Genomic DNA, 24,806 nt, shown 5'->3' with positions numbered 1-24,806 from the left:
TGCTGGAAGTTAAAAGAGGTATTGAAGGGCGATAAGTGGGGGTAAAAACACCACTTGCGTACTCAAACCATTGGGAGGTGAAAAAAGAAGGATCGTGAGTCCAATGCAGAGTCCCCTTAGGCCTTAACGACCATCCCAATACGAAGATCAAAATACAGAAAAAAAATCTTCGAAAGAGCACGAATTTAACGTAACATGTCTGAAAAAAAGGGCTGTACCTTTGGAGAATGTATAAAAGCATATAGCCAATACGATAAATATAGTTAAATGGCTCTTCATTACATTACATAAATTCCCTAAACTCAGTATTATAATCTATTTTCTCACTATTAATGATGGCACAAATTAAAAACTGCTTTATTTCGCTGTTTGATTACACAGTTTTACACTCAAAATTTAAGATGAAACCCAAAGAAGGTAGTGTATCTGTCTTCTGGTTTGGTATGACACGATCTGCTGTCATATATGATCTTGATGCTGAAACTGATGCTGATGTTGATCAGTGTCCTCTATGTTCTCGGTTTCCTCATCCTCATGTTGTTCTAAGATGGTTTCTCCACCTTCATCATCTGCTGGAGGTTCCTTCTCCGAGTCTGTTTTCCCGGAATCTGTGAAATTGCTGGGTTCTGTGGTATTGACCACAGTTGGCTGCTTCTCCATCATTCCAGACAGCGCCAAACTTGGAGACCACTCAAGAACTTCATCAATTATGTTGGACATCCGCTTCTGATACCTGCGGGACAAAAATTGCACTTTAGACTCAAGCATAGAAATAAAGATTTAAGAGGGGTTCATCGTGGCAATTTTTTATGTGAATGCTATAAAAAGTTCCTGATTGAGGACACCAAGTGAAATCATATTACAACCACAAAAGAATCACATGCATTGCACCCACAAAAGCAAGAGGGTAACTGTATAGTTCAAAAAAGACATTGACTCTGGGTCTCAGTTTTGAAACGAGTGAAACAGACATGTAAAATAAGTACTATTTTCCATAATCATCTTGGTTCCTTAAGTTATCATGTTTTGTGCAAAGTGGGAAAGGCAACCTTTTCAGTCTGCTAAATTTCACAACAGGTGTACTCACCTTGCTCTAGCAGCTTCATCAGGGGCATGGTGCCTCAGCAGTAATATGACGAGCACAGCTACTAATGCATAGAAAAGTCTAGTTGTCCACTTGGGCCTCTCCTCCTCATCCTTATTCGGCCAGAAACGGAATAATTCTCCCAGGGTAGCTTCTTCAGCAAGGATGTTAGGGAAAAACCAAACACGCTTTCCAAGAATGAGGTATAGAACACCAAATACTGTGGCTCTCACTGCAAATTAAACAGATAACCTCAATGACCCCTAGAAGCAGTTGAAGCAATAATTTAGTAATAGTTATCACTGTCAACTAAAATGACAAAATTCTACAAAAAAAAAAAAAAGAGAATAATGCAAAAATATGAACCATGATGTGCACTCATAAGACTAATATAAAGAATGTAAAACCAACCATGCAAAGAACTTGGGACTCTAGAAAATTTAGAAGAAACCAGGTTGTAACCAGCGAGTGATCTGTTCATAGATAGAGCAGCACCAGAACGCTAAATCAAGTAAAGAAAATTTAGGTGGAAATTGTTTTCTTTCATCTCGGAGCTCAGTGAGAAAGAATCATGCTAGTGGTTTCTCACATACCAGTTAAAGAGCATTAAATCAAACATATCACAGCTGACTTGAGCAACCAAATTACCCTGGATCTTGAAAAGATGATTGATATGGATGAACATCATTTAAGACTACTGAAGCAAATTTGATAATAAAGGAAATTTCATGATGAGTTTTGCTAGGGAATGCTCTGCAATGATCTGCAACACTGACATCAAGAGAAAACACTCCTGATCTCCGAGTCACCACAGAAGCCCCAACTTCCACTAAAAAACAAAAGCTCAGCCCGAGGTTCATAGAAAAAGCATCCAAACCATACATTCAGATATCAAAAGGTAATGATGCCTCTTATGCCTCACAAAAACAATTTGGTCATGCCACAAAACAGGAGCTTTATGAAAAAAGACGCCATTCAGATCATCACTAACACAGCATGCCCCTTGTGGCTAGGTATAACTACAGAAGTTTCAACTTCAAAGAGTTCAGAAAGAACAAAAGGCAAACAGTGCATAGACTATAAGAGAGGAGATTAATCAACAGAAAGATGTACTTAATAAATACTCAGATGATGGCCTCGGTAACATCACCACCAGCTGTTATATTGGTTAACATGGTAAAAAATCCATCTGTGGAAATCATATCCTCCACCAATCCTAAAATCTAAATGTTATAAGGTTGTTTTTTGCCAAAAAAATAAAAAAGGAAAGAAAAAAATAGCAATTACAAGAACATTTAGGATAATGGGTTTTTCATAATCATTGAGTACTAGGAAACCATATTTCTAAAAGTATCTACTGAAACGCAAAAATAAGAGTACCCCCATGTGTCCTGAAACTAGCACACAAAGGGATCTCTCTTTTCAATAACTCTCAGATACTGATTACTTGAACAAATTAATAAGAATGTAAATGTATGAATTTACACCTTAGCAAGTTTCTCTGGGTTTGATTACATTATTTCTCTAGTTACACATTCAGAACAATTATTTCTCTCACAAAGGAAGTTTGAGGTAGAAACAAGCCAAGAAACCAAAATGACAAATAAACACCTTTTGGAGTTCAACATAAGTGGAAGTTTCCAACTTTCAAATATGAAAATATTAATAAGCTTGAAACAGAAATCTAGATTTTTAATCATAAAAATTTGGTCAAATGTTGCTCCACATGTGCGATGATACTGATTTAGAACTCTAAACTAGGGTTTGATAAGTAGCATTGAGGTGCAGGAAGAATTATACAGTAGAAAAAAATATGAAGCAACAAAAAATGAGCCCTGGAGTACTTACATGAAAGAAGTGAGAGAATAAGCAAAAGAAGTCCAGCACAAGAGTAGAGGATTAATAGCTTGCACCGATGTGGGTATACAGGAAACATGCAAATTGCAAGAGTCAACACAGGCCAGGAAAGTGAGAGAAGTGTTTGCCATAATGGCCTCTGTTTTACAAACGCCCATGCAAAAAAGGCATCATTTTCTGAAAATACTTGATCCTACAAAGGACAACATAATGTTAATAACACGAGCTTGGGAAGCAACACAAAATAAAACTCTTAATTTCTTTGACTACAAAAAAAAAAGAGACAAGAAGCACAAAACTGACATGGACAGAGACATTATTAAAGGGTGAATGTTAATATGCAACACAAATTTCCCTATTCTTCTCATTAACAACCTTGCGACTCACCATATTGATCCCAACAACTCAAAATTTTCCCATTATTAAAAAGGATATGAAGGTCAAGTTTGACAATTGAAAGTACATAACATTCTGACCTACATGATAAAAGGATACAGTATGTATCAGGGCAAAGTACTGCCATTCTTAGAAGAATGCAAGGGGAAAAATACCACTGACATGGCAGACTTATTAAATGTCAAAGAGAGTAATAGATGACCACGAGAATCCATTCTTTTAACCACTAAACCTCCACATGCACAAGTCTCAATCTCTAAGAAATCAATTACCCTAATCACAGAGAAAATAGCCATTTAAATTAACGTTTCATAATAAACAAGGATATATTAAATGCATGATGCTTAACAATTTGCACAGTGAAGTCAAAAAATCAATAGCTTAGACAATTGATTGAAAGATCAATTAAGTTCATGCTAAACATCCAAGTGCAAAATGAAACAACTTACAGGAAAGATCTCTAAATGTGCTGGCCAGGTAGACAACTTTTTCTTCCCGGGACGAACAGTTTTCACCACACGATCACAACGCACTAAGAGGTTCTTGCTTAATAAAGTATTGGCAATTTCTTCAACCTCTAAATTATTATTTGAATCTAATATATCTTTAACCTCTGAATGATTTTTCAGAAAGCTTACAAAATCCTTTCCTCTAAAATATTCAACACGGGTCTCCTGTAAGACAGCCCAACGAGATACCAAATCCTTGTGATCTCTCACCTTCTCAGCAAACAACTGAAACACATCCTTTTTTGCAGCTTGTTTCTGAAGAGAGAAACAATCATACAAGTCAGTGAACATTAGAGAAGGAATGAAGTTGAAACCATCATAATGCATAAAAATGACCAGACCAAAGTTAACCACACCAACCATTCACCAGATATGGATGAATGTCAAGCAATAACTTACAAGTATAAACCACCATTACTGGTTACATGGACTAAAAATGTACAAGTAAGAATACATGCAACCTTTTTCACACGATTTATAAGGCTGATGTACATTAAAAGCAAATTCCTAGTTAAAACAATTCTTGGCAGTTTTAACAAGCAAGCTACACCTTTTAACATAAGACCAGAATTTTGTAAGGACTTGACAGCCACTAAACACTCACAAGGCACAGGACCATAAGAGTACAGCACAACATGGAAATTCCTATAAAAGTAGTATAACAATGGACAAAGATACAAACATCATTCATTTCATCTCAAATCGATAAAGTTCCTACAGATAAATTTTTTTTTTTATGAATTCACACAACGATCGCTAACACCAATGCCAGATTCCTTCCTATTTGTTTGTTTAAAAACATATAGAATTCATAACAAAAAAACCAATAATCAAGGAACAACAAAATATACAGTTAAGAGCATCCCAGAAATACCATTACTTGCAAGTTGCATCCTTTTTCTCTAGATATAATTTATAATCATCAAGTGCATACCAAGGAAAACACTACCAGTAACTGAGAGTTTGTACATTGGGTTGTTTTCTTAGAAGAGTAACAATGTAACTTCCATTTGTTTTGCTAACGAAAATGACAGTCTAAAGACCATAAATTGCGTTTCTTGACATGGGTTTCCAGGAACGGAAAAAAAGCATAAAGATCGAACTTGATGCAAATCAGACCAAAGTTCGCATCTTTCAGGTCCCGCATAACAACAGAACACGTTATTCGGATTTCCTTAACACAAATGGGTATAAAAGAAGGTCACATTTTTGACATAAGTCTTTAATCAAGCACAGGAAAATTCTACAATTGCAACAATGGTTTCAATTACACGAGTCGTAACATAAAGATAATGACTTTATTTTTAAAAAAGAAAACAGAGGAAAACCCTAGATCAGAGAGAAGGAGAGGACAAACCCTGGGAGGGGTATCAGAGTTCAGATCTCTGGAGGCATTAGTTACGGCCCCTGATGATCTTCGAACCCTTTTCTTGTCTGCTGCCCCTCCTGATTTCTTCATCTTTGTGTGTGCGTTTTACGTTTTGAGTTTTGTTTGCGTGTTCATATTTATTTTGGCACTGTCATAGTTGTTTTTCATTTGTAATAAAAAAGTATTTTCACTCCTTTTCAATTTATAGGCACGATAGGTTTCTTTTGCTAGCGACTTGATATTTCTAGCACTGACCAATCAATGAAGTTTGGAACCACCCGACAATTTTATTTTATTTTATTTTCTTTTTCCTACTTGTTAAATTAATGAAATTGCACAGGCAAAGCAATGCAAGATTTTTATTCTTTTGGAACAGGCATCATCATCAGGTGCCTTACCCCTCCCCCGTTACTTTTTTTTATTGTCCTATATGTGACCTCCATAATTAAGATTATGAGCATCGGTTGTTTGGTTTGTGTTCACAAATTTAGAATCATACTTAAATTCCCTTCTATAAAAAAAAATCTTATCTATCAAATTGAAAGTAGATGTTTTTTTGCTTGAAATACGTATATTTCTATAAAAATAATCTTATCCATCATGGATATTTGTGTGTGTGTGTGTGTGTGTGTATTGAATCTGTCATGGAAAACTGTCCTCCTGAAAGATAACCATGGATGGATAAATCCCAGTAAATCAGAGATATCAACATTCACTTGCGTTATAGAGGAAAACTAGCTGCAGGTTAGTCTAAACAGCAAACACTGAATTCCAGGGCACTATAGTTTTGATTTTATGTTCTTTTTCAATATCGTGGATGCACAGTATCTAACACAAATCTATAGTGTTCGGTTCAAACCTCAAAGCACCTTGTTAACGAATCAATCGATAAGGTTTGTGTTCAGAGATTTTAAGACTACAATAACCCCTCCAAGGATTTCCAAAGGAGTAGCTTTGAGGCTCTAGATCAGTTAATGATCATGAACTGGAAATTAATTATGATTGAAGATATACATGGTGGTCTAGATAGCTTGGTGTATTTTCAGCTATGGGATGGATTTGCACACGGCTGCTAAATTAACAAGAAGATAATGTGAATCCCTGCAGCATGTTACATTACTTGCAATCACTGATAGAATAAATATCATTTGTCAATTACATTTGATGAATACTTTACTACTAATCTCAACGGTGTCCTTAATTCCGAGAAGAAATTAAGGTCCATGTTTAGGTATTAGCTGATTTAAATCTGAACCAAGTCTATCCCAGCTGCTTTACTGCAGACATCTTTAAGCTTTCGAGTGTGGTCAAAAGCCACAGTATTTTATTTTTATATTTTGTCGGCATCTACTGAGCAGAATGTTGGGCTCTGATTACTCTGTTTATTATCCATGCATATTATTTCACCGGTTCATGGCTTGCTGCTACGGATGCCCTGATTAAAACCATTTAGCTAGCCTGGAAAGTCTTGCATGATCAATGGGTCCATGAAAAAGGAAAAGGGTAAAGAAATCGATCGGCATGTAGCTGAAAAGTGAGGATAACAGGCATACAGGGACCATTCTTGAGCACACCTCCTGGTTAGGAAGTGTGCAGCAGCAGCAGCCTTTTCTCGTTGCATCATGTCTGTTCGGTGCATGAGCTCTGTCACCCACAGGAGAACCAACCAAGAGAAGGGCTAATTGATCGTATATAATCCGTATTCTCAACAATATTAGCATTATTCTCTGTGAATCTCATTGAAAATGGATTTCACAGCTAGAGTCCAAGAATGGCTGGACGGACAGGCATTTTGTGCCGATTGCATGAGAGGGACAGACGAAGGGGTGGCTTGCTGTCCATTGAAATCATTTAGGTTAGGATAATGTTGCTCGAACAGAGGCTTCCAGCAATGGCCTCTCATTATTTCTTCAACACCAAAAAATGTAGGGTCTACGTCTGCACCTAATCTCACCGCCAGATATTTTTTTAAAATAAATACATCAAAATAATATAAAAATATTTAAAAATATTAATTTAAAATAAAAAATAAAATATATATTTTTTTAAAAATAAACAAAAAGATTAATGAGTGCCATTAAAGACATCACGACGATGAAATTGACTGATCGTGGCAGAACTAGAAGAGTAAAAGAAATCATAAAAACACAAGATAAGTAACCTTCAAGTTCAAGAGGTCTCTATCAATGCAGGCCTCGGAAATAAACAGTAACATCCTAAGTTGATACAATGCAGAAAAATCCAAAGTAGATTACAGAATTTTGACCCATAATCAGATTCTGAATATGATTTGGTCACTCCATACTTTAAAAGTACAACAAATACATGGCTCTGGATTAATGTAGACGTGCTTTTTTAAAAAAAAATTATTTCTAGCTCAGTGATTTAAAGTATTTTTTATTTAAAAATATATTAAATTAAAATTTTTAATTTTTTTAAAATGATTTTTAACATTAAAATATCAAAATAATTGAAAAATATAAAAAATTTATTTTAAACAATTATTATTACATTCTAAATTAGTTTATCCTGCCAAGAATTATAGAATGTTTTATTTATCTAGTATTAAAAGTTGAACTAAAAAATATATTTTTACAAACTTTTTGGTCTTGTTTTTGGAAATGTAATTTATATGTTTTTTAAAGTAGGTTTTTTTAGCTTTGCTTGAAAAAATTATGCTTTCCAAATATTTTTTTAAAATTTTAATGCTTTGATATCAAGAATTTAAAAAAAAACCTCTGTAAAAACACCACTCTCTATTTATTAGTAATGTGTTTGATCTGTTTTTAAAACAGTTCTCAAATTGTTTTTTCTTTTAAGATATTAAATTAGTATATTTTTTAAGGTTTTTTAATAATTTTGATATAATGCTGTTAAAAATAAAAGAATATATTATTTTAATATATTTTTAATTAAAAAATATTTTTGTGAAATAAACTATATATATATAAACAGATCCTTTAGTTTAGGTTGGTGTTTTGTTTTCTGGGTATCTGAGGTTTGTTGGCATATTTTTTTAATAGTAATAGAAAAAGCAAGAAAAGGCAAAAGGGGGTTGCTGTTTCTCTGCCTTCGTTGAATCCAACGTTAAGACAGAGAAAGAGAGAAAATTTAGATAGAGGAATAGTCTCTGCAAGATTAAAAAGAAAAAGGGAAAAAAAAACCAAAAAGAGCTTCTTGACGCTCCTCGCTCTCTGTCTCTCTATCATCCTTCATACGTTTAAAACCTTTTTGTCTTCCTGTTCACATTATTTCTTTCTTGCATTAATTTTTAATTAATTAGCTATTCAAGCTCATCTGGATATTCTTCAGATTCTCCTTTCAAGTCTCCAAACCAACAGCATTTCAAGGTGGTTTTTTCTCCCACTTTTGTAATCTAACATTTCACTATTTTGTGCTGTAAATTTTCTTTATTTTTGTGGTTTCTTGATTTCTTCTGGTAATTATGTTATGCCATGCAGATGTGTTTGCTTATTTTATTACTAAATTTGGTGTATGCCATATTAGGTAGTCTTTCGTGAATACTTGCTGCCTGAATCTGCTTTTCTCTGTGTCGAACATAAATTTGTTCTCAATTTTGTTTCTGGGTTTCTTTCAGATTCAAATATTTGTACCAAAAGGTTCAGACTTTCATGGAGTTTTTTATTCCTTAAAAAATATTGCCTTTTTTTTCTTAGAAGCAAAATAATGTTTATACTGTGATTTTGTTACTTGTGTTTGCTGCAGACGGATATAAAAACGTTAACCTTTTGTTTTGCTTTACTGGGTATTCTTGAAATCTTTACAGATCGTCATTTTTTGGAAAAATTGAAAGTTTGAGATAGAGATCTTGATCCATGGGTAATTGCTGTTTTACCCCTTCCGGGGCTTCTTCCTCCGAGAAGAAAGTCAAAGGTAAAAAGAAGAAGCAAAATCCATTCTTTGGTGATAGTTATGCTGTAACCAATGGATCCGGAGATGTAGACAAGCTTTGGGTCCTGAAAGAACCCACTGGCAGGGATATTTTAGCGCATTATGATCTGGGTCGTGAGCTTGGCCGTGGTGAGTTTGGTATTACATATTTGTGCACCGACGTAAACTCTGGTGACAAGTTTGCCTGCAAGTCCATATCAAAGAAGAAGCTGAGGACTGCTGTGGATATTGATGACGTGAGGAGGGAGGTGGAGATAATGAAGCATTTGCCTGCTCATCCAAATATCGTGACCTTAAAGGCTAGTTATGAGGATGATACTGCTGTGCACATTGTGATGGAATTGTGTGAGGGAGGAGAGTTGTTTGATAGGATTGTAGCGAGGGGGCATTACACAGAAAGAGCAGCTGCTGCAGTTATGCGAACTATTGTGGAAGTTGTTCAGGTTGGTGTTCTGATTGTGTCCTATTTCTTTTGGTTGGTTTGTTGCAAGTATAGTTTATTGCTTTGTTATAGATTTTCAGTATGAGATGATGCTACCATCTCGAGCTTGATGGGGCTAAGGATTTTCCTGATAGTCTTTTGAATTAAAATGATGGTGATGATGGATCCCTTGGTAGTTTGATGTTTGGTGTGTACTGTTGTTAATTTTTACCCTTCTTCTTCATTAGGCTTAAAATACCCATTTTAAGATATGCTTCCTTATGCTGATAATGGCTTAACATGGAAACCAGTTGATTTCATCAATACTTTACCACAAACGAGTTAATATTAAAGTTCCCGGATAGCCAGTGTCTTTTCCATTTTGATTTGCATTTCAATCCTTTTGATAGGATATGTAAACTCTTAGGTTTCTTTATTTACTTCCTTTTCTTTTTCCATTTTCTATAAATTTATTGTTTTAGCCTGCCAGCTTTTAGATGTTTATGAATACAGGATCATTTACAATTGGAATTTTCTATTTCTGCATTGTATTTGCAGTAACAGAAGTTTCAAGAAAGCATCATATCATTTAGTTATTTGGTTTAATTACTTCAAATGATTTTCATAAGTTCTCCATTATTGGCTGATGGTGCTTCATATTCAAGCCTTTTGTCATTTGAAATAATTGGATTTTCTTTTGCATGCATTTGCTCTGTAGATGTGCCATGAGCATGGAGTCATGCATCGAGATCTCAAACCAGAGAACTTCCTATTTGCAAATAAGAAGGAAACCGCTGTGTTGAAGGCAATTGATTTTGGATTGTCAGTCTTCTTCAAACCTGGTATTGCATTGTATCAGAGCCAGTTGCCTCCCTCAGCATATTAAATGGCATTTTGTTAATATTTCTTGAAATTAAGCATCAGCCATGATCTATGTCATTCTTACATCTGCTATTCTGTCTGAAGATTCCTTTTCTTCTCTACAGGTGAGAGATTTAATGAGATAGTTGGAAGTCCTTATTACATGGCTCCAGAGATTCTAAAGCGCAACTATGGCCCTGAAGTTGATGTCTGGAGTGCTGGAGTCATTCTTTATATATTACTTTGTGGTGTCCCTCCTTTCTGGGCAGGTTGTTTTCCTGATTTGATTGTCTAATTATCTTTCTTGTTTGTTCAATGAGTGTTTCTGGATGGTTTTATGGTCTTTAATTTAAGATGGATAAAAAATTATTAAAGAAAGCTAATTAGCCCATGGAACCATTGTGGATTCTCACCCTTTTTCTGTTATGATCCTAAAGGGCATGAAAGTTATCTGCATGCGGTTTCAGCTCCTTGTTTTTAAAATCGTCTTCTCAGAGAATTTATTTTCTTGGTCATGCAGAAACTGAGCAAGGGGTAGCGCAGGCAATTATTCGCTCTTTCATTGATTTCAAGAGGGATCCTTGGCCTAGAGTTTCTGATAATGCGAAGGATCTTGTGAAGAAAATGCTTAATCCTGATCCTAAGCTAAGGCTTACTGCTCAGCAAGTGCTCGGTAGTTCTTTCTTCTATTAATCCAATGTCTGCTATCTAGTTGCATGCTTATATGTTAACGTGCAAATTTATACTGGCCTTTTGTTTGCAGAGCATCCTTGGATACAAAATGCAAAGAAGGCTCCAAATGTCCCACTCGGTGAGACTGTGAGAGCAAGACTCAAACAGTTTTCTGTGATGAATAAGCTCAAGAAAAGAGCCCTGAGGGTAATGATTCTTAATTTGTTTGCTATTTAGCTTTGATTATGATGAAAACTTTTTCCATGGGAACTAATATTATTCACTAAATTACGGCTGTGCGGTGCACATCTATACAATTCCTCCATCCCCAACAATCCTGCATCCTCTATTCCTCTTCGCAAAATAAAAAGGAGTGACATTTTGAGCTGTCCATCTGCAGGTGATAGCTGAACACTTGTCGGTGGAGGAAGTAGCTGGCATAAAGGAGGCCTTTGATATGATGGACACTGGCAAAAGAGGCAGCATTAACCTTGAGGAGCTTAGGGTTGGGTTACAAAAGCTTGGCCAAAATATTGCTGATGCAGATCTTCGAATCCTTATGGAAGCTGTAAGCATATTTGCCATAGTGGCAGAAAATATTTCCTTTCTGAGAGGGAAAAGGATAGATTCTGTTTTACCAGTAGAATATCGTAATGAGATTCATGCAAATTTGCCCCTTGAATTTTCTATGGATTTTACAGGCTGATGTTGATGGTGATGGAGCTCTAAATTATGGAGAGTTTGTTGCAATTTCAGTTCACATTAAAAAAATGGGCAATGACGAACACCTGCATAAAGCTTTTGCATTTTTTGATCAAAACCAGAGCGGTTACATTGAGATCGAAGAGTTGCGAGAATCCTTGAATGATGATGTTGACACCAATAACGAGGATGTTATCAATGCCATTATGCATGATGTCGACACAGACAAGGTTAGCGTTATTTATGTATTTATTGTATATAGATGTAAATTAATTACAAAAACGAGCCTTCAGGGCTTTCTCAGTCCTGAAGCCGTCAGTTTGCAGTATGCTTCTTGTTAGTTTGCTCGTCTCATTCTGTTGCCTGGAAATGCCATTGGTAAATTATGATGCATTTTTCACCAAGATTGTGTGTGATGAAAGTTTTCCATGTTAAGAGCAATAGAGCAGCTTGTTTTATTATCAATACTCACCGTGTCTCTCTTCCTCAAATCATGATTCACTGTTGGACCTTCTCAGGCTGATTGCCTTTGCTTGGTGTAAACATATGCATATCACACGTGTCTCTCCCTTCAGCTTGACTCCATATGATGATGTGAATGCTTTTCCCTCTCTGCTGTGGATGATAGAATGAGAATGACAGAATTGGTTACTGATGTTTGTCTCTTGATATCACTATTGTGTATAACACTCAGAATGTTTCTGAGTTTTGTGACATCTCTTATCATCCTATGATTGTTGCTAAATTGGGAAGGATAACCTCATTTTAATTCGACCCTGCAGGATGGGCGCATAAGTTATGAGGAGTTTGCCACGATGATGAAGGCTGGTACAGACTGGAGAAAAGCCTCAAGGCAATATTCACGGGAAAGATTTAACAATCTGAGCGTAACTTTAAGGAGGGATGGATCATTGCAGGCAGCCACTTGAGGTTAGACAACTCCAAAAGCTCAGTCAGTGGAGAAAAAACCAGCCATTATTGTTTGGTCTCTGAAGTTGTTCTCACCTTATTTTTTTCTTGTTTTATTTCTTAGGGCCTTTTGAATAGGTAGGAATAGTCGTAGTGTCCTTGATATGTTCAGAATTTGTTTGTCGTGGGGGATAGTTGCATGAGAAGAGGCACACAAAATGGTAGAGAAAGGTTGGCAAGGATGGACCGCAACATGTGTTTGTAAATATGCCATCATCAATTAGGCTTGCATGTCCTGTTCATGTCAGAAACGACCACTTTCGATTATTACGTGGATGTCTTTTTGTCCTCCTTTTCTTTGCTTTTCTTTTGTTTGTTTTTTGTTTTTGTTTTTGTGGTTGTGTTTGTTGGATGAGTATCATATTTGGACTAAGAAAGTTGAGATTTGGTTTGTTTATTTTGCCTAATCTCTCCTTAGTGGCGGTATCAAAATCTTATTGAGCCCAAAGCATGGTTTCTATTTTCAGCAGAAGTTGGGAGGATAAGATGTTGCATCTTTACTTTGTGATCGCCTAAACTTTTCCTCGAATAAGAGTAACGCCTGAACGAGTTCACAGGTTTTGTATCAGCATCCTTATGATCCCTGTTCGTGCTCTGCCCTGTTTGCCCTGGTTCTCAATCAATTCTTGTGGAATATGTAGGCTATACTCCACCACCCCGTCCTGATTAACCAGATGCTTGAACCCGAAACTTTACAGGCATTGTCCTTGTCTCGAGATATATCTGGAAACCGTACACCATGTGATTTACAAATTCAGCAAGGTGCTGAATACCAAAAAGGTGTTGCCCAGCACATTACATGCGAAGCTTCCAAACTCAAATCAAGAACAAAGTCTTAAGAACACACAGCCCGGTTCACTTGAGTCACTGCAGTAAGGATTTCAAGATTCCCACCCATTGAGCTCCTAGATAAATCCAGGTTATCAAGATTTCACTTGAGCCACTGGATACATCAGCCAAAACAAGGAAGACCGAGCTTGACCTGAGATTTTATGGTAAATGGATTATAAATCCAGCTTTGCAGATCCATTGCCAGAACAACCTCTTTTACATTCAAGAGTTTCTAAAACCTTTACATTCTTCTCATTTCTTCGATGAAAGCGAGGGAAATCTTGTTGCTCTGCCACGTGGCTTGGTTCTAGCTCTTCTTCTTCTTCTTCTTCTTTTTAACGTGAGAAACTGTGAGGTAGAGTTGGATGTATCAACTCATTCATAACTTTTCACCGTTAATGAGATGACACGTGTATAAGTGTTGTTTAGTAATTTTTCCATTGCTTTAGAACTTCTTTTTTCTCTTTTGATTTTTATATTTTATAAAAGTATTGCTAAATATAAAAAAAAATATGACAAGAACAAGATTCAATAATATACATAGATTATTGGATTGAATGATTAACGGAAGCGTTGGATTAATGAAACCTATAATTAAATTCCATTTTAAGATCATAATCCAACAAATCTATGTTTATTTTTAGAGTTTTTCGTTGTCATGTTTTCTTAATATTTGGTATTATTCAATTAATATCAAGGCAAGCATCAAATATACCCCAAGCTACTATGATAGTATCATCTTGCACCAAACTATTTTACTCTTTAATTATAACTCTTTTAGAATACTTAATAAAAAATATTATATTTTTTTATAAAATTATGCTATTTAAAAAAAGAGAGTATACTACGGGTGAAAATACACATGAGAATTCTTTTAAAAAGGATGAGAATCCTTGATAAGAAATTTATATAAAAAAAGGAAGATAAAATTGATGTTTTGAAGATAAAACTGAAATTACAAATATTTTAGTGTATTTTTTTGTCAACATAAAATAACACTTCAAAACTATAGTAACCCATAAAAAATAAAGCATCAATTTAATACTTTTTAACATTAAACATGTATTTAAAAAACATCAAAAAGTATAAATTATCAAACTCTCGAACACCCTCTTTAAATAATCAATCCCTAAGGACCCCAACATTATCTTCAAAAACATTATTATAATGGGGTGCTTGAAAGTGTGGTAATGATTGCTTTTTAAAATATTTTTTTCTTAAAAATATATCAAAATAATATTTTTTTATTTTTAAAAAAATTATTTTTTACATCAGTACGTTAAAATAATTAAAAACATAAAAAAATTAATTTTAAATAAAATAATTTAAAAACATGACGTTTCCAAATTAGATTTTATGGATGTTCTCGGGTAAAAACTATCACGTCTGTTTAATGGCAGTCCCCGTTATTTCAATTTTTATCACATTAAACCTTGTAGCTGTAAAAAAGTTAGAATGCATGAGATTTGAATTATAGGACAAAGTTAATTCTTCCATTCAATTTCTCTACCATTTTCTTTTAAAGTTAATGACCAAGGTCAAACTTTATCAAGATTTTGACCATTCAGAACATGCCACGTTCCTCTTTTAAGCTCATCTTGACTTTAACCTTAATTTCTAACGAAATTACGGAAATGAAAAAAATAATACTGCAAGAATTTATGTTATATCTAATAATACTAATTTTATCAAAAAATTTATTTCAAAAATCTCAAGCACTGAGTAAGTCGGTGATATTATTCTAATTGATATTATTACGTGTAATGGCGTCAAAGATCAAATAAATATGTTATAAAAACTAAATGAAATAATATAATAAGGAATGAAACTGAAAACTAGAATAAATCAAAAGCTCTTATATGCCTTTTTAGTTCTTATTTTGTATTTGAAGCACAGTTAAGTTACTTTAATATGAAAAAACACTAAAAAATTGATCTACCTTATATTATTTGATGAAACTAATTGAAACTTGTTAAAATATCATTTCAATCATAGTCTTTACTTTATTAATTATTTAACTACGAATACTTTCAACTCTAGCGTTGGAAAATATTACATAGTTATAAAAATAAAATAAATATAAATCAATATTTTTTTACTCTTAACTCTAATATCAGTGAATAAATAAATAAAAATAAATTTATTTTTAAGTATACACATATTTTTTTTATTTTTATATAATTAAATAATTTTTAAAAAAAAATTAAATCAGTATTTTTATTCCTAACTCTGGCGTTACTGAATAAATCAATAAAATAAATTTATGTATTATTTTTATATATACACATATTTTTTATTTTTTTATTTTTTAGAGTTGGGTCCAGCTCAACTTATATGGGCTGGGCTAGACCCACCCAGCCCGGCCCTATCACTGCCCAAGCCAGTGATCCGGCTGGGCAAAGTTCTGCATGGGCACAGTGCGAAGGTAATTAATTACCTTCGCACAGTGCTAAATGCACTCAATATTCAAAAAGAATGGAAAGGAAGAGAAAGCTTACCGTGCCGCAGATTTCTCTGCTGGAGTGTTAGCGTTTGGGCGAAGATCAGTGAAGGCGCTCGTTGCTAGGAAACTGGAATTCCTCCTTCTACTTTTGCTTCCCTGCCCTCTGTTTCTTCTTCTCTCGTCTTTTTTGTTCTGTTTTTTTAGTCTGTGTGTCTCCTGGGTTGCCCCTTGTCTCTGTGTTTTCGTTTTTCTTCCCTTTTTGTATTTTGCTCGTCCCTGTCTTCTGCTCCTCTGGTCCTCTTCTGTCTTGTTCCTTTTTCTGGGTTTATTTTCGTTCTCTGCCCTGTTGTGTTCGTTCCCACTGTTCTCCTCTTCCCCCTTGTTCTTCTGTGTTTTCAGTCCCCTCTCTCTCGGTCTCCTGCTCGTTCGTCTCCTCCGTTTTTTTTTTCTTTTGTCCCGGTTCTGTTTCTCCGTCTCTTCCTCCTGCTTCTCCCGCTCGTCCCCCTTTTCACCGAGGCCTTTCTCTGGCTTTTATAAAGCCAGAGAAGGTCTTGTGCCCCTGCCTTCACAAATGGCGGGCATCCTGGAGGCGAGAGATCGTGGGCTTCAGAAACAGCATCGTGGCCGTGATTGCTGAATTTTCCCCTGTTGAACTGGTCTTCGGCAAACAGATGATGAACTGTAAGATCCAAAACGGCGTCATTTGGCATTGACAAATTGTAGTTTGGTCCCTGATGTTTTGCAATGTATCAATTGGGTCCCTTAATCAAAAAAATTTAATTTTGCCCCTTGGATTAATTTCAATTAAATCCCTAAATTTAATTAATTAATTAAATCAAAGTTTAATTAATTTTACAAACTTATTAATTCTTCAATTAACCTCTTGATTTCATTAATTAAAGTAATTCAAATTTTAATTAAATTCTCAAACTTATTAATTCTTTAATTTCTAACCAATTCACTTTCAAATTTGATAATTTCATCCCTAAACTTCGAATTTGTGTTGTCTTAACCTCATTTTCAATTATATATATATTTTTTTATTATTTATTTAAAAAATAGATTATGACACCTATCATTAGGAGGTGTTTTTGTTTTTTTTTTCTTTCTAAAATAGTGTAATTATTTTGATGTCATTAAAGATAAAATCAACATGACTTCTCTCACAAATGTTTTTTTAATCATTTTACATTGATTTTATTGTAAATTTAAAGGTTACTCAAGAGGATTATTGTAATTAATATATATTAAATATTATTAAAAAAACTGTTGGCATGTATGTAGCGTGTGGACAACCCCTCATTATTTGGGTGGCACGTGCAGAGCTATTCAACCTCCAAACATCGCTTTCCAAGACAATATTGGAAAGGTCTCGACGATCCTGATTTATTGAGGTGATATGTGCCTCTAAAATGCATTGGTTTTGACACTAATGATTATTTTTATCTCTCATTTTTTTTCTCTCCCCACCTCGAATTCAACGTCAAACACCTTCAAAAATTAAAAACAACCCCTCTTATTTATGTTTCTTTTATATTTGGTTCATGTCTTTTTGTTCACAATCTTTTTAATTCTGAATAATCTATAAAATTATAAATTTTTTTCAATTTAAGCCCTTGTGATCCTTTAATCTATAAATAATTTATCAAATTATAAATATTTTTTAATTCATCATTATTTTTTTTATTGATATTTGTTTTATTGGGGATAATTTTTAAAGTTGATTTTTTACAATTTCATACCCTGTGAGTTTTTTCTATCAAATTGTATGCTCATTGTTTTTGTTGCTATATTCTTTGTTTTTTCAAGTTTTTTTTATTGATTTTTTTTCACGATCTCATTTTTAAAAATTAAATTAGTTGGAAATTAAATTTTTTTATCAAACCTAAATTTAAAATTTAACAAGTTACAAATTTTAAAAATAAAACCAGATTTAAGAGTTTCTCTCATATATATATATTTTTAAAGGCGATGTTTATTTATCTTTTACTCTAAGCCCGAAAGAGAAGATGCTGCAGATGCAACAACTCATAAAGATAGTAAAAAATATATATATAAGCGAAACGGAAGTGCAAATGAGGAACAATGCATAATTGCTGGTAAAAGGAGTTCAGGTATGCTGGCCAAGGTTAAAGTCCTCCTTTGTAATCGAGTTTTAACTTGTTTTTTTAATTAAAATTTTAATTATTTTTATTTTAAATTAATTTTTTAATTTTTTATCGTTTTAATATGCTGATATCAAAAATAAAATTTAAAAAATAAAAATAAAAATATTATTTTAATACATTTCAAATAAAATATACTTTAAAAAATAACTTCTATTTTAAAACAGATCTCGACAACAAAACAAGGACGCTGACAAGGAAAAAAAAATACTTATAAAATTTCCTTCCATGTCATTTGCTTAAAATATTTTTCATAATTAAAATACATCTGAATATTTATTTTACTAACGGATATTTTACCTTTCCTATTTTTGTTTGAGCAAACCATAGAATTATATTTTTAGAAAACAGCATGGTTTTATAAAAATCATAACCCGCACTACTATTATTTTAAATGTCGCGAGCTCAATTTCTTAAAAAATACATACAAATGGACTGCATAAACTCCACTAAAATAAAATAAAATTGAGACTTAAAGATATCAATAAAACTTTTATAATTATATTTTTTATATTATTAAAAAATTTTAAACGAAATAAAATTAATAATATCATTAAAAGTCACCAATAACAATATATATGATCCATTCTTATTATCGCTTCTAATATTTATTGGAGTCATTAAATTTATTTTAATGGGATAATAATACTAGGATGTTGTTATTGAAATTTATTTAAGTTGCTCAGCTTTGATCATAGTTTTAAATCCGGTTTGTTGGCTAGTCTGGTTCAAGACTCGAGTTTTGACCGGATCAATTTTTATTTAAATTTTTTTTAAATGATATTATTTTAGTAAAAAAATAAAAATTAATGAGTTGCAACCAGATTTTTAATTAGATTTTTTCGAGTCAACCGGATTACCAAGCCGGCCAAATCATACTAATCATAACTTTTTCTATTTTTTTTTTTAATTCAGCTCTGTTCAGCTACGAGTCGTCCGAGTTTCAAAAGGATGGCTGCGATTCTCTTTTGCTTATTATAGGAGTTTTTCTTGCTATATTTTAGCATCTAAAATTGACTATATATTTTTATTATTAGCACGAAACCAACCTAATCCCGTCCACGTTCAATGCACCACAAAATCCAACTTTGGTTTTGCTGCATGTCTGTCTCTTACACTCCCACGCGCTCCTGACCACACCTCTCGGGCCTTTAACAGCAATTCCCCGCACAGCTGACAGAGCGTGGACTAGAAGCTCGTGGGGATACGTCAGAGTCACCAGTTAAAAAAACACTCGTGTCACGCACGTGACAGCGCACGATAGCAAATAGTAGATAGAGTTAAAAAACAAGAAAAACAAAATAAAATAACCCTTCACAGTTTTAATTTAAGGCTTTCGCTGTCAGCTTGATCTATCTACACTACTCACCAGTCTCCACAAATTATCAATCTCTCTGCTTCTCTGCTACTTGTTTTTTTTGTTATCCAGGGTTTAGGTTTTTTGTTTGAGATAAGAGAGATAGGAGGATGACGACGGCGACGTCGTATGGTGCAGCTCATAGTGCAGTGTTGAAGGAAGGGAAGAAGATTCAGATAGGGAGTTTTGGTGGATTGAGGAGTAGGAATTCAGTTGGTTTGAGTAGTAGACATGTCAATTTGTTTTCAGTTTCAATTGCTAGACCTAATCCGCTTATCAGAGCTGTCTCCACGGTTAGATTACGTCAATCAATCAATCTCTCCTCCTCTCTCCCTGCTTTGAGTTTCCGAAGTTGTTTTCTTTTGTGTTTGGATTTGTTCTCTGTTTTGGAAGGCTAAAGAGGGAAATGCGAGAAAAGAAAGCTTATTTAATTATTAGCACAGGCATATCAGTTTTGATTTGTTTTTGGATTGAGTTTGTTTGTTTGTTTTTTTTAATTTTTTTTTATCAAAAGCTGCTTTTATGAATCTCGTGCTCTGTTTGGATGCAGGGGAAAGAAATAACGTCAAAAGTAAAGGGTGGTATTATTTCTTTTATTTCAATCTGGTGTCTGTTCTATATGACTTTTCTTTAAAAAATAAATAAAAGTGGTACTCAGAATTGTTTCATGATTGTTGAATTTCTTATTAAATGTGCTGTGCTGCGTAGATTTGGGAGAATAAGAAAGGTGTCTAGAACCAAGGAAATTGAAATGCTTCTGATTTAACTTAATTAGATTGAGTTCGTTAATGAATGTTAACATTTTATATTTATTTTGGAACAATAAAGACTTGTAAGGCTAGGCTGCAAAGGCAATTTCTTGATAAGAATAACCTCGATGTTGATTATTAGTGATAGAGTTTGTCTAGTTTAGTTTTCATGTTTTATAACTTGCACAATTTTTGTGGGCAGCCAGTAAAGCCAGAGACTGAAACTAAGCGTAGCAAGGTTGAGATAATCAAAGAACACAGCAATTTTATCAGGTACCCTCTTAATGAGGAGTTGCTCACAGATGCCCCGAACATTAACGAGTCTGCTACACAAATAATCAAGTTCCATGGGAGCTATCAGCAGTATAACAGAGATGAACGAGGGGCAAGATCTTACTCTTTTATGCTTCGTACAAAGAATCCATGTGGGAAAGTCCCGAACAAATTGTACTTGACCATGGATGATCTTGCTGATCAGTTTGGAATCGGAACACTTCGATTGACAACCAGGCAAACATTTCAGCTCCACGGTGTTCTAAAGAAGAACCTCAAGACTGTGATGAGCAGCATTATCCATAGCATGGGTTCAACTCTTGGTGCATGCGGTGATCTTAACAGGAATGTTTTGGCCCCTGCTGCTCCATTTGCAAGAAAAGATTACCAATTTGCACAGCAAACCGCTGATAATATTGCTGCACTTCTAACTCCCCAGTCTGGTTTCTACTATGATATGTGGGTGGATGGAGAGAAAATAATGTCGGCAGAACCTCCAGAGGTAGTGAAGGCCCGCAATGACAATTCTCATGGAACCAATTTTCCTGATTCACCGGAGCCCATCTATGGAACTCAATTCTTGCCTAGGAAGTTCAAAATCGCAGTCACTGTGCCAACAGACAACTCTGTGGACCTTCTCACAAATGACGTTGGTGTGGTTGTTGTTACTGATGCTGATGGGGAACCTCAGGGGTTTAATTTATTTGTAAGATTAGATTAACATATACTGAAACATTCCTCTTTTTTCTTCTTAATTGCCTACAGCTTTTTGTTTCTTACAATTTCTGATGTGATGCAGGTTGGTGGTGGTATGGGAAGAACTCATAGGCTAGAGACCACTTTTCCTCGGTTGGCAGAACCATTGGGTTATGTACCAAAAGAAGACATTCTATGTGCAGTGAAAGCTATTGTTGTCACTCAACGAGAAAATGGGAGGAGAGATGATCGTAAATACAGTAGAATGAAATATTTGATAAGCTCCTGGGGAATTGAGAAGTTTAGAAGTGTTGTGGAGCAATATTATGGGAAGAAATTTGAGCCTTCCCGTGAGTTGCCTGAGTGGGAATTTAAAAGTTACTTGGGATGGCACGAGCAGGTTATCCCTAATTTACAAGTGTAAACTTTGGTTCTGTCTCACCACATTACAATGTTTTGGCTATTCTGCTTAGGATCAAACATTTTCTTATCTGTACCTTATTTGCTTCTTGAATTTTACCTTCTGCTTACTGATAGATTGAAAATTCTTGGCAGGGTGATGGTGGCTTGTTTTGTGGGCTCCATGTTGATAGTGGTCGTATTGGGGGGAAAATGAAGGCGACATTAAGGGAAATAATAGAAAAGTACAATTTGGATGTACGTCTCACACCAAACCAGAACATCATCTTGTGTGGTATTCGCAAAGCATGGAAGCGCCCAATCACGACTGCTCTTGCACAGGCTGGTTTACTGGTAAGGTTTTTTCACTTTTGGTGTTCACATTATCTTCTGTCCGGGTATTCCATAACTGTGAAATTTTCCCAGAGTTAAGTCCATTGATTAATATGAGTAGGCATATATCATTTTTTTTCCTGTTCCTTGAGACTTGGTGTTAGGATTTGTATAACTGAATTCCTTAGTTCCTAGTGAATCATGGAAATGGATTAATCATGAAACTGTTTGTGAGCTAAAGAAAGGATTTGATTTCCTGGTTTCATATATGAAAGAAAGGATTTCATACAGGGCAGTAATTGGGTAGGTCTTGTCAGATGGTTCCATTAAGATTTAGATGGCATTAACACACAATTGCAAATGTGATGTGCAGTCAAACTGTTATAAATGCCACAATATTGCAAGATCTGAATCTTTGTTCCCTGTTAGTCATCTATTTTTCCTATAAAACCACAGAGCAAAGGACATCTTTTGAAATCTTATGCTGCCTTTATCAATTTAATAATTAGGTTCGGTAAGGATTGTCTTTGTAGTCACTCAAGTTATTAATTTATCAGTGGACACCTTTTCAGAATTTGTATTTAATGTTATGGATGTAATCACTTATCATGTTAAACAGTCGACCTTTCTGGTAAACCTTTCAATGGTAATTGACATTCAAAATCTTTAACATTCTTGTATAGTATGTCAGAAGGACCCACTTAGCATCTCTGTTTCTTGTTTCATGCCTTTCGACTACTGTCTGAATGATTCTTCTGTTCAGTTGGCAAATGATGAATTTCTGGGGGTTATTATAGTGCTTATTCGGTTTGCTAGGTCTTTGTTTTGCTTGCTGGTTTTGTTTCATTTTTCTCAATTGTTCTGGTTTTGATTAATATTGGTCATGGACAGCAACCCAAGTATGTAGACCCCCTCAATTTGACTGCAATGGCATGTCCAGCTTTACCACTGTGCCCGTTGGCAATAACTGAAGCTGAACGGGGAATACCTGACATCCTCAAACGTATTAGAGCTGTATTCGAGAAGGTGTGTTCGTTCAAATGAGTTCATCAGAATTGAACCAAGCTTGTGATAGATGAATGTAGTGAATTGTCAATTGCATGCAAATGAAAATTAAGACTATTTACTGGTAGTCTTTTGTGATTTCAGGTTGGTCTCAAATACAATGAATCTGTGGTAATAAGGGCAACTGGCTGTCCCAATGGCTGTGCCAGACCATACATGGCTGAACTTGGATTTGTTGGTGATGGCCCTAATAGCTACCAGGTATACCAAGGACTGAATTGATGTCCCTTCTTTTTGTTTGTTTTGTTTCAGTATTACAAATGAGAATTAAAGGAAAACGTAATGAACCATTTTTGTTGTTTTTAAACAGCTTTGGCTTGGGGGAACACCCAATCAAACTTCATTAGCAAGAACCTTCATGAATAAGGTTAAGATTCATGACCTTGAAAAGGTTTTGGAACCTCTGTTTTATAATTGGAAAAGGAAAAGACAATCCAAAGAATCATTTGGCGACTTCACAAACCGAGTGGTGAGTATAGAGATTACTACCTTGCAAGTTATCATCTCTCAACCCATTTGAGGAAAAGTTAGCTTTTTCATGTTGAATTTTTATCCAATCCTATTGAAAATTTCCAGTAGTCTAAAGATATCGACTTCAATCTCTTTTATCAGGGATTTGAAACTCTTCAAGACTGGGTTGAGAAATGGGATGGTGTGGTGGCTACACGGTCCACATACAACCTGAGACTTTTTACTGATAAGGATACATATGAAAAAATGGATGAACTTGCAAAATTGCAGAATAAGACTGCGCATCAGCTGGCCATGGAAATTATTCACAATTATGCTTCTGCCCAGCAAAATGGGAAAGGGGAATGAGTTTCCTACACATCTTCTGCAATCTTCTTACCTGGCAAAATGGCTTGAGGTGAATGTGGAACAATCTCTCTTTCTATCCCTCTGTGCTGTTACTGGTCGGTAACAGCTGTAATGCAAGTTTCCAAATCTTTTTGTATCACAATTTTGCTTGCTCAGGTTCTTACAAGACCTTTATTTTATATTGTTGATGAACCAGGCCTTGTATCCTATTAAGCCAAGATTTGTCTGAGTGTTTTTCATTTATTTATCCTGTAACAAAATCTCTTTTCCATGCATGTAATCATCAGTATGTTTTCTTTTCAGTTTATTGTCCAAGAATTATGCAACCAGTACCGGTCCTAGATAATTGAGTGCAAAAGCAACCCGGGAAACCTCTGTTTTTCTGTCATCCAGCAATTCTTGATGGGCAGCTTCTGCATTTTCATCTGAATTCTTTTCGCAGATGTACAACTAACTTGACTTGGTCCTGATTTGGAATTTTCGAGTTTTTGATGTTCCCATTTTTCATGTTTTTCAAATGGGATCGGCTGGATAGCGTGTTGAAATCCTGCACAATTGAGGTTCTTAGGTAGTCATATTCCTTCTTAGTTCATAGTAAACTGCATCTGGAAATTGAAGCTTAACCTCCAAAGGTGGCATCTTAAGGCAACTAGTTCAGTTTCAGAAAAAAATGGAAAATTGCTGCGATAATTTTGGAACAGATTTTTATTTAGTGGTGGTACATGTTTTACTAAAATCCCCATTTCACCTTTCCAGGGTGTCGCCATTGATGTATTTTACCCAAAAGGAAAGGGGGAATACAAAAGGCAGTCTCTTAGGTATTTTTGTGGTTACTCCTCATGGTTATTAATTTGTTGCTCGTTAATTTGAATCACGAAGGGGTGTATTCTTGTTTTTTCCATAAAATTGTACAGCATTAGCAAC

At 34.7% G+C, this 24,806-nt stretch overlaps 3 protein-coding genes across 5 annotated transcripts; 2 read left to right on the top strand and 1 right to left on the bottom strand.

Annotated features, from left to right (window-relative positions):
* Positions 1 to 228: 228 nt before the first annotated feature.
* On the bottom strand, positions 229 to 5,407 carry LOC133679958 (uncharacterized). The gene is made up of 5 exons (XM_062102702.1): positions 5,204 to 5,407; positions 3,787 to 4,101; positions 2,933 to 3,134; positions 1,088 to 1,316; positions 229 to 733 (listed from the first exon to the last, which is right to left on the bottom strand). Exons 1-5 carry the CDS (start codon positions 5,303 to 5,305, stop codon positions 460 to 462), a joined length of 1,122 nt encoding a protein of 373 aa, XP_061958686.1. The 5' UTR covers positions 5,306 to 5,407; the 3' UTR covers positions 229 to 459.
* A 2,822-nt stretch (positions 5,408 to 8,229) lies between these two features.
* On the top strand, positions 8,230 to 14,045 carry LOC133680238 (calcium-dependent protein kinase 8-like). 3 transcript variants are annotated; one of them, XR_009836277.1, is made up of 11 exons: positions 8,230 to 8,565; positions 9,003 to 9,570; positions 10,267 to 10,390; positions 10,535 to 10,678; positions 10,930 to 11,082; positions 11,173 to 11,288; positions 11,482 to 11,649; positions 11,783 to 12,013; positions 12,566 to 12,713; positions 13,220 to 13,309; positions 13,394 to 14,045. XR_009836277.1 is itself a non-coding variant. In XM_062103048.1 (10 exons), exons 2-9 carry the CDS (start codon positions 9,052 to 9,054, stop codon positions 12,710 to 12,712), a joined length of 1,602 nt encoding a protein of 533 aa, XP_061959032.1. In that variant the 5' UTR covers positions 8,230 to 8,565; positions 9,003 to 9,051; the 3' UTR covers position 12,713; positions 13,220 to 14,045. The 3 variants fall into 3 exon arrangements, 2 of the variants coding, with proteins under 2 accessions (XP_061959032.1, XP_061959031.1); XM_062103048.1 differs by having other exon boundaries at positions 13,220 to 14,045; XM_062103047.1 differs by lacking the exons at positions 13,220 to 13,309; positions 13,394 to 14,045 and adding an exon at positions 12,817 to 13,044.
* A 5,467-nt stretch (positions 14,046 to 19,512) lies between these two features.
* LOC133679263 (sulfite reductase [ferredoxin], chloroplastic-like) lies at positions 19,513 to 24,582 on the top strand. The gene is made up of 9 exons (XM_062101807.1): positions 19,513 to 19,841; positions 20,500 to 21,276; positions 21,370 to 21,666; positions 21,822 to 22,019; positions 22,890 to 23,024; positions 23,148 to 23,264; positions 23,374 to 23,532; positions 23,676 to 23,931; positions 24,186 to 24,582. The coding sequence occupies exons 1-8, from the start codon at positions 19,659 to 19,661 to the stop codon at positions 23,880 to 23,882; spliced, it is 2,073 nt and encodes a 690-aa protein (XP_061957791.1). The 5' UTR covers positions 19,513 to 19,658; the 3' UTR covers positions 23,883 to 23,931; positions 24,186 to 24,582.
* The last annotated feature ends 224 nt before the right edge of the window (positions 24,583 to 24,806 follow it).

The sequence above is a fragment of the Populus nigra genome, chromosome 19 (genome assembly GCF_951802175.1).
Source record: "Populus nigra chromosome 19, ddPopNigr1.1, whole genome shotgun sequence".
NCBI lineage: Eukaryota > Viridiplantae > Streptophyta > Magnoliopsida > Malpighiales > Salicaceae > Populus > Populus nigra.
This window is presented reverse-complemented; position numbering and strand designations above follow the sequence as displayed.